Raw genomic sequence first — 9,392 nt, 5'->3', positions numbered from 1 at the left:
AGAAATGGAAGTATGTGGCCCCAAAATGACAGGACCCCCAGAATCCCTCTCCAAAAATGTGGTGGCTGCTTGGATCTTCCAGCCCACAGGAAATCTTTGCATTTCCCAGGCATGAAGGAAAGGCTTCTCAGCAGTTCTTGGATGAAGAAGGACTAGGCACCCTCTGCAGACTAGAGACAGTGCTCTCTCCAATCCTACTTGGGGGGAAGGTGTGAAGTGGCCCCAAAGAGCTCTTTTCTCCTGTCCCAAAATGGAGTGAAATAGGAGTGCTTAGGTGCCTGGAGAGTCAGCTCCTACCCAGGCTCTATGAAACCTCATTAGACTCCAGATTGGGGGGGGGGTGCTCAAGTCCCAGCCAACACCCAGGTGCTCTTCCTCTTAAACTCCTTCCAGAACAGGCCAGCCCAGGTGGAGATGTGGGAACTCAGGAGAACAGTATACACAGATTGCTCTCTCCATCTCAGAGTCTCTGGACAAGGAAGAATTGTTACTGGGGTGGAGTAAGGAACAGTCTGTATACATAAGTGAGTGTGTACTCAAGGTACGCTTGAGTGTATACGTGTATCGGTGTGTGTTCCATGGGTCGTTCTGAGCCTATGGACCCAAGTGCTAGTGTATGAAATTGCCCAACAATGTGGACAGGGAAGTAGAGGGAACTCCTAAATGCAATCCAAGCTTTCCAGTGGAATGTCCTGGGACCATGAGGCAGGCGAATCTGCAAACGCCCAGCCACTGTTCCCCTGGAAAGAGAGGTACATCGCGACACTGTGGAAGCCGAAAGCACTAGTGTCCATGCTGGGGTCTCGCTGCAGAAAGACGGGTGGATACCTGGAAAGAAAGCAGCTCCAGAAGCCCCCCAAAACACCCCGCCACTATGCCCAGTTCTCGCCACTATCCCATCCTAAGCTTCCCTCATATTTACCTGACCTTACCCCGCCTCAGGTCGCAGCCCAACAAGGAACCCCTGTCGCCTTCCCGCTTCACGTTGCTCTGGGCCCCACTGAGGTATGGGAAGGGAAGAGGAGCTGCGAACCCACTCCCCGGGTCCTCCGCCCCCACCCGCCCGCGTCCCCCGCCTCTGCCCAGGGTGAACGGTGCGCGGCCGCCCGCGGGCTCTAGAGCTGGGGACGGCGCGGGAGGCGGCGGGGACGCCGGGTGCGCCGCACAGAGCCGGGGTTGGAGCCGCCCGCTTTGCATACGCCGTGGGCGGAGCGGGAAGGGGGGCCGGGCCAATGGGCGGCCGCCTGGCGCGACCCCGCGGGGCGCGTTCCGCCCCCCTCGCTCGGGCCCCGTCCCCGCGCCGCGCGCTCTTCACTTCTTGGGGGCTTTTTAAAACAGCGCCACTGGGGTCTTCTCCATGCGGCTCGGGCTATGACAGCCTCCGTGCTCCTCCACCCCCGCTGGATCGAGCCCACCGTCATGTTTCTCTACGACAACGGCGGTGGCCTGGTGGCCGACGAGCTCAACAAGAACATGGAAGGGGCGGCGGCGGCCGCCGCAGCGGCGGCCGCGGCTGCGGCGGCAGGGGCCGGGGGCGGGGGCTTTCCCCACCCGGCCGCCGCGGCCGCGGGGGGCAACTTCTCGGTGGCAGCGGCGGCCGCTGCGGCCGCTGCGGCCGCGGCCAACCAATGCCGCAACCTGATGGCGCACCCGGCGCCCCTGGCGCCCGGAGCCGCGGCCGCCTACAACAGTGCGCCCGGGGAGGCGCCTCCGTCGGCCGCCGCCGCTGCCGCCGCCGCCGCTGCTGCTGCTGCGGCGGCCGCGGCTGCGTCGTCCTCTGGAGGCCCCGGCCCAGCGGGCCCGGCGGGCGCCGAGGCCGCCAAGCAGTGCAGTCCCTGTTCGGCGGCGGCGCAGAGCTCGTCGGGGCCCGCGGCGCTGCCCTACGGCTATTTCGGCAGCGGCTACTACCCGTGCGCCCGCATGGGCCCGCACCCCAACGCCATCAAGTCGTGCGCGCAGCCCGCCTCGGCCGCCGCCGCCGCCGCCGCCTTCGCGGACAAGTACATGGATACCGCTGGCCCCGCGGCCGAGGAGTTCAGCTCCCGCGCTAAGGAGTTCGCCTTCTACCACCAGGGCTACGCGCCCGGGCCTTACCACCACCATCAGCCGGTGCCTGGCTACCTGGATATGCCCGTGGTGCCCGGCCTCGGGGGCCCCGGCGAATCGCGCCACGAGCCCCTGGGTCTTCCCATGGAAAGCTACCAGCCCTGGGCGCTGCCCAACGGCTGGAACGGCCAAATGTACTGCCCCAAAGAGCAGGCGCAGCCTCCCCACCTCTGGAAGTCCACTCTGCCCGGTAAATGGTGCCCCCTTCTCAGCCCCAGTCCTCCGACTCTGCTCTAGCTTCTCCTTTGCTCTCTCCCGGGTCACCCTGGTGCCCCTCTGCTCTCCCCTTGGCCTGCTCTAGGGGCTCTGGGAGCCCGACCCCGGCTGGCTGGCGCTGTCCGCACTGTCCTTGAGATGGGCTGGCTCCAAGCTTTCCCTGGGTGAGGGATGGCTGGGAAGAAACGTGTGGGGACTCTGGCTGGCGTCCTTCTCCCTCTGCGCCCCGCCCTCCCCGGCCCTTGACATCGACTTGAAGATGGAAAATTGACCTGGAAACGGTTTACCAAATTGCCCCTATGCATTCTCTCAAGAATAGCTTCAGTGTAAGAAGCATCGATTGTTGAGGTATGGGGTATACAGGGAGAAGCCAGGCATAGAAGTGTGTCCCCTGACCCCAGAGCCAAGTGTGGGCCGCTGAGTCAGGCGATCAAGCGTGCCCGGCACATTGTGCGGGCAGGGTTGCCTGGTTGGGGTGGTCATTGGAGTCCTGGATGATTTCATTTCAGTGCAGAACTAACCACCCTCCTCACTAACCCTCCAGGTTTTGGCAGAAGACTGGCAAATGTACAACGCGTGGCAAAGGGCAGTCGAACGCTGTAAGGCGGGTGACTGAGATTGAGCTGTCCCCTATGTCCTGGCCTAGTCTGATCCCCATGTAACTTGCCTTATTCCCCTATCTTCCAGACGTGGTCTCTCATCCCTCAGACGCCAGCTCCTACAGGCGAGGGAGAAAGAAGCGCGTCCCTTACACCAAGGTGCAATTAAAAGAACTCGAACGGGAATACGCTACAAACAAATTCATTACCAAGGACAAACGGAGGCGAATATCAGCCACGACGAATCTCTCCGAGCGGCAGGTTACAATCTGGTTCCAGAATAGGAGGGTCAAAGAGAAAAAAGTCATCAACAAACTGAAGACCACTAGCTAATGGATTAAAAGTTGAACAAGAGGGCAACTTGAAGAAATGCTTCAGAACTCGTTGCTTTGTCCAGATAATGAATATAATGTTTAATAATAATTGAAGAATGGGGAAGAGAGAGACACTGGCATTTTGCTTTCCTAAAGGGGATCTCTTTCTCTGTGGTGGAATCTACAGCTCATTTTTAAACTTTAAGAAAGGGTAAAGACTGCCAATTCTGCCGCCAACCCCACCAGATCGTTAAATGGCAATCTCTAGAGTCAATCGTCAACCCCTAAATTCGCAATTTCAGATAAGTTACACATTTACTGAAATCTTGTAAGTATTTATGTGGCTGTTATATTTGAGCACATTATGTCATACGGTAATAATCCGAAAGTTGGTTACAAAAACAAGAGGCTGTTGTAAACATCTCCTTGTCCTTGAGTCGCCATCACCATCCCCTTTGCATGTTAAGTGACTGCTCAGGTAAATCTTAGTGAAATTCCTACCGACATTGTATATTCTGCAAAACACGTCACGTATAGATTTAGAGGGGGAAAGGGAAGAAGGTACTGAAATAATGATCTTGGACTATTTGCTATGAAGGGAGAAAGGGAAAGAAAACTCTTCCGAGGATCATTTGTTTGGGGAGTGAATACAACCAGCTGAGCCTCTGAGACTGCAAGGGAACCCCAGGCTGGGAATGCCCTTCCTATAATAATTTTTAATTGCATATAACAAGCATATTCTGTGGCATTTGGACTGTATTTTCTGCCCCAATATCATTTACTTTCCAAAGGATTTGATATATTTATAAAAATATTTAAAGCATCAAATGCTTCACAGAATTCACTTTTTCAGATCTTCTGAGAGGTCCCGCCCCAATATGGTGGACTTTGGTTTGAACACAATTTTTTATTTAAATTAGTGTTTCCCAATATTTACTAAACATATTACTGGGTAAATAATTTTCCTTTTTTATTTTTTAGAAAACTCAGAACAGAAATCCATTCCCCCAACACATTTAGATGTTTACATTCTATATTTTGGTCTATTAAGGGATGAATGTGTTTTCCTTGTTTTATTGTGTTCTGAGACTGCATTAGAAAGTTTAGGGATTCATCTTCACAGCACATTTTTAATCAAGCAGTTATTTCAACCAGCACATTTTTTTGTTTATATTCACTATGAAATGTTGTCTTGTAAATAAAAACATTCAGCACACTGTGAAAATGTATTTGTGCACCTGCTTTTCAAATATTTCTATTAAACACAATAATTAAGAGAACCTTAGACCTGTAGATAGTGATATAGTGGTATTAATTATGTTAATAAAATAGTCACTGCCAATAAAATCTGAAGGAAATACTCATTATTTTCCTATGCTAGATGTGCACCACACAGAAAGAAAAAGAGCAGGTTTGTCCTATACAAACTAAGGACCATTCTTTTCTTTTCTATTATTCACTTTTTTTTTCTACAAATTTTTTAAGCGAAGGGAGAAATCCCTCATAACTGAAATCTTAAAAATTTAAGTAAGTGCTTGAAGAAGGCTAAAGTGTCAGGTATTCTGAAGGGAGGAAAAAAAAAAGAGGAAGACGTAGTATAAATTCCCAGGGTCCTTGTGTAAAATGAAAACCAGTTGTTCAGTGTCAGCAATGCCTAGGCTATAGTATTTTAAAATACACTGTTGGGTCTGCATGTGTCTGAAGGGGCAGGTTTTGATATTTGTTGAAATGGCAGGACTAGGAAAGGCCTTAAACCTTGACCTTGACGAAAAAAGACAATTTGTGACCTTGACTTTTGACAGCTCATGAATTGGCCTTGGCTGGATTAGTAGATCAAGGGCGCCACCTCGCGTTGACAAGTTTCCTTGTAGTTCTTCATCTTCAAGGGAATCAAAAGGTCTTACCTCTTTGACTCCTTGTTTCAGATTTAGTGCTCATTTCTTTTTGGCTCCAGATGAAGGAAATTTGAATATATGTAACTTATACATGTACCTGTATATATGTGAATATATTTTATATATGTATATATATTTGCATATTAGTGCTTGTGTGTGCTTGTATATATATTTGTAGAATCTGTACAGATATAGTATCATTAATTACTGATGACCCAAGATTTTGTAATTTAAGGTGATTTCTAGAGTTGAGGTACAAAATGTACTTTACATAATGAAGTTTTGCTCCTTTTCTTTAATGGCCACGTTTGATTTGTCTTCACAGTGGCTTGCTCTGCATCAGATTTCTGCAGATCTGCTTTAAAGTGATACATTTTTGTTACAGTCTAAGAGGTGTTCTTAAATAACCATTTTCCTAGCCCTCACCCTCCAAGGTGGTCTACCATCCTAATTAGAGCTATAGGGAATCTATATGGCAAATAAAAAGTTTCAAATGCCTTGCTAACTCTAGAGTTCTAGAGTTACATTTCAGACATTCAAAGAAACTCACCTCTTAAGAAGTCAGTATGGAGAGCTTAAAAATATCATATCTGCAAAATGACCATAATATGGATGCAGAAGGAGAGATTCTGGATATCTGAGAGCCAAGTGCTGCTCCTGGGTGGTGTGCAGTCTCGTACTGATGCTTGTGAAGCTGCCTTTGGATTTGTGGGAGAAACATACACATTCAATATTAACTACCACCATCAAAACTATAATAATAAGTATTATATCTATTACTTATTGATCCCCTAAAAGCACATCCAGTGCTGTTTAGAGTCATAAATAATACATATGTATGTATATATTTCACATACACCTAGGGTAATTGTGTTTTTGTTAAATCCATGCAATGCACATATGCACTGAAACGCTGATGGAACCAGGAGCCTTATGATGCAGTATTTTGAAACGAAGTTAATTTTATCTTTGTCAGAGTAATTGTGAACCTAAGAACTATGTTCACTGTTTAATGGAAAATAATACTGATTGGTCACCAGCCTGACTGACAGACACCTCTCCAACCCGAACACTTAGAGGGTCTTTATAGATGGAGTATTATAGAATGAATCCCTAAATCTGTCTCAAAACCAGCATAGTCTTGAAACATACATATGGAATGGTCTTGCGAAGTGCAATCAAATATTGCTGCGCTGAGGATTTTCACTCCACTTGTGGAATCAAATGAAAATGATGCTCCAGATCAGTCTCCCCACGCGTCAGTTTCACAGCACTCCATTTCTAAATGAGCTGCCATCAAGTTAACGTCACAGCTTTCTCCCAAAATGTTTAAAGTGGTGGAAAATCCCCTTCAAAGCTGGATCAAACTGTGTTTATGAATAGCTCCAAAGGGGACTCTTCTTTTGACGGGGGATATTTTCCTTTAGATTTAAGAAATATTCTGAGCCTCCAGCCTAGGAAGGAGGCCAACAGCAGCTCTGAAGACGGGAATGTAGCCCTTTACACAAGCCATCGCCACTGCGGGAGCTCTGGGTAAAGTAGTAGTTTTCTTTTTTCCTCTCTTCAGTTTTTCAAACTAGTGACAGACAATATTTCAGAGGTTTTTCTCCCCCCTTGTCCTAGAATGGTTGTAGATAATGTTGGTCTTACCTAACTCTGCTCTGACTTTAAACACACATGGATCTTCCAGATAACCTGGAGTAAACATGTATTATGATGGCTCCCTTATGCCCAAACAGCAATTAGTCTAAACATTTAGAAAAAAACGCATCCAGAGGACACCAGTCATCTTATAGAAATAATAATGCCAGACACTGGGATAGTTTTGTTGAATAGCTGATTCAAGTTTTTTTTTTTCCTAAAAGGGAAGCTCTTTCTGAATAAGAAACTGTAAATATGAAAACAACAAGACACCGTTTTCATCCATTAAATTGGCACAGATTTTTGAATCATTGAATGGCAGGTCTTGTTGCCATTTTTAAAAATTGCAAATACAGGGCATTTTTTAAAAACCTCCTTTTCCCTCTGCTCTTAATACTGTTAAGTTTATTAAGGTATTTTAAGTGGATGATTGTAAAATGTCACTTTGCATTTCACTACTAGTTATGCTTGATGCAGAGCTGAAGCCATCCATTTTAAAAAATTCTTTTTGAAAACAGAAAAAATCAAGAAAGAGACGTGATTTTAAAAAAAATTCAACCTAACTGGAATGTTTTCTTAAAAATTCACAAGGGAGCGAAATTCAACTAAGGAGGATATATGCATGTGCGTGTAGTTTAATGACATAGATTTCACCGTATAGTGTATGTGCATATTATACACCCTGCTGCATGTAGTTGGAGGGTTTGGTGAAAATGCGGCATCTCTCTTTCTTTCTGAGAATTGCCGCGTTTCGGAGTGAGATGAGGCTGCGCCCCAACTGCTTACCGCCCAGACACGGTGGGTTCAGAGGCGCCCTTCCGGATTTGCGGACCTCACGGAGGAGACGCTAGGGGCTTGCTGATTTATGCGCATTCCTTTAAAGTTGATCGAATGCGTGTCAGCAGCCCAAGACCTGGAGAATCAGAGAAACGTGCCGCGAGTTGCTCACATCCCATTTTTCATAAGCAAAGATGTAGCGTTACCCAAGAGGCCTGGGGGGATTTATGCCTAGGTTTTAGGACAGGCACACAATACGTTTTCATTTGCTAGGCCGCCGGGTAAAGCAGCCGGCTTCATCCTTTATGAAAACACCCTCATTCTGGTGAGTTGCTTCCATCCTCGCCCATCTACCTAGCGCCAACGAATGCCTGAAGTGTATTTACTACTTTTAATTTGAATTTAAAGAGAAGAAAAAAGACGCTGGCACAAATTCTTCCGCTAAAGCAGCCAAGGCCTTGCCACAGTTGATTCCATTTCTGCGGCTCAGTCGCGCCGCTGCAGAGCTGGGTCCTCCCGGCAGGAATTAGGACGGCGTCTTTGCCCGCTTCGGACCTTTGCTCGCGGGCGTGCGGCGGCGCGGAGCTCCCTCAGGTGCAGGCTTGAGTCCGATCCCGGACGCGCCGCTGCCGACTTGCAGAGCCGCCCGAGGTCGCGTCCCTCGGGGACAGAGGCGAGGCTCAAAGCCGGCCCCGCTCCCTTGTGAACCCTGTGCTCAAAATGGAGGCCCAAACCCTCCCAGAGCCGGCCTCGCCGGACGGCTGGCGAGCCGACGGAGGCGTGCAGCAGGACCACAGGCCTAGGTCAAGGCCCTGGCCCCCCAGGCCCGCGCCAGGCGGACTCTGGAGGGCTAGGGACCGCGCCGCAGAGGCGCCCCGCAGCTGCAGGCTGACGTCACCGTCGCCCGAGCGGGCCTTCGCGGCCCTCTCCAGGCGTTATTTGATGAGGACAAGCCGATTCAAACGAATGTTTTGTGCGGGTATCCCCTTCTCCGCCCCGCCCCTGCCACCCCAAGAGAATAATCGGGTATTTAATCTCTCCCGGTCTTAATTCTTGGCAGCGTGGAAGGTAGTTTGCACGGGAAATAAAACTTGACAGGAGCATTTTCTCTAAAAGGGGTTCTGAGACGGGCTGAAAAGAAATCGTGTTTTTCGCTACCAAATACTTCCGCTTTCTGAGCTCCGGGCTGAGGGGTGGGGTGAGAGCGAGGGCGCGGAGAGCGAGCCGGGCACGCTGTGGACCCGAGCAGCTGAATCCGGTGCTCCGGGCCGTCCTGGTCTCCGCCGGGGCCTGAAAGCAGCCCCGGGCTTCGCTGCGCCCCGCGCCTGGGCCCCGTTTGCCTCGTCTGTAGGCCCCGGCGCCGCCCGCAGCCCGAGGCCAGGGTCCCGCGCACGGGCGGTCGGCACCGGCAGGGCAGGACTGGCACCCAGAGGAGTACCCTGGCGCTGGCTGAGGGCGGCTGGGGTCAAGCGAGAGAGGAGAGCTCTGGGGAGGGCCTTCGACCGCTTGGCGTTAGCTCTGAGCCTTTGGGCCTAGGGGAGGTGAGGGCAAGAGCTCGCAAAGGAGCTGGTGAGAGCGTTGCTGGGGGCTTTGTTCGGGCTGAGGGTCTGTGGACATTGCACCAAACGTAGGGGGACAAGGGGGTGAGCGGCGCAGGAGGCGTGGGTTGTCCAGGCTGCTATTGGGTGGGAGAGGCTGGACCCGGCAGAATCCCGGACCCGGCAGAATCCGCCTCCCTGCAGCTCAGAAAGCACCCCTCCCCTCGCGTCGCAAAGGTCAAGTCCTCGGCGCCACAGACGCCCGCACTGTCAGAGCCGGTCGCGGCGGCTGTTTCAGGAACGCGC

General features: G+C 50.4%; 1 protein-coding gene across 1 annotated transcript; it reads left to right on the top strand.

Annotated features, from left to right (window-relative positions):
- The first annotated feature begins 1,293 nt into the window (after positions 1-1,293).
- HOXA13 (homeobox A13) lies at positions 1,294-5,737 on the top strand. The gene is made up of 2 exons (XM_036897514.2): positions 1,294-2,296; positions 3,010-5,737. Exons 1-2 carry the CDS (start codon positions 1,372-1,374, stop codon positions 3,252-3,254), a joined length of 1,170 nt encoding a protein of 389 aa, XP_036753409.2. The 5' UTR covers positions 1,294-1,371; the 3' UTR covers positions 3,255-5,737.
- Positions 5,738-9,392: the final 3,655 nt, after the last annotated feature.

The sequence above is a fragment of the Manis pentadactyla genome, chromosome 7 (assembly GCF_030020395.1).
Source record: "Manis pentadactyla isolate mManPen7 chromosome 7, mManPen7.hap1, whole genome shotgun sequence".
In the NCBI taxonomy this organism is placed as follows: Eukaryota; Metazoa; Chordata; class Mammalia; order Pholidota; family Manidae; genus Manis; species Manis pentadactyla.
Note: the sequence above shows the minus strand (reverse complement) of the source record. Positions and strands in the feature narration are given on the sequence as shown.

Bases quoted from the DNA above. Each gene is read 5' to 3' on its own strand.
- HOXA13 (XM_036897514.2), top strand. From the start codon at position 1,372: ATGACAGCCTCCGTGCTCCTCCACCCCCGCTGGATCGAGCCCACCGTC. The intron at 2,297-3,009 runs GTAAATGGTGCC...CCTATCTTCCAG, and splicing joins CTGGAAGTCCACTCTGCCCG to ACGTGGTCTCTCATCCCTCA.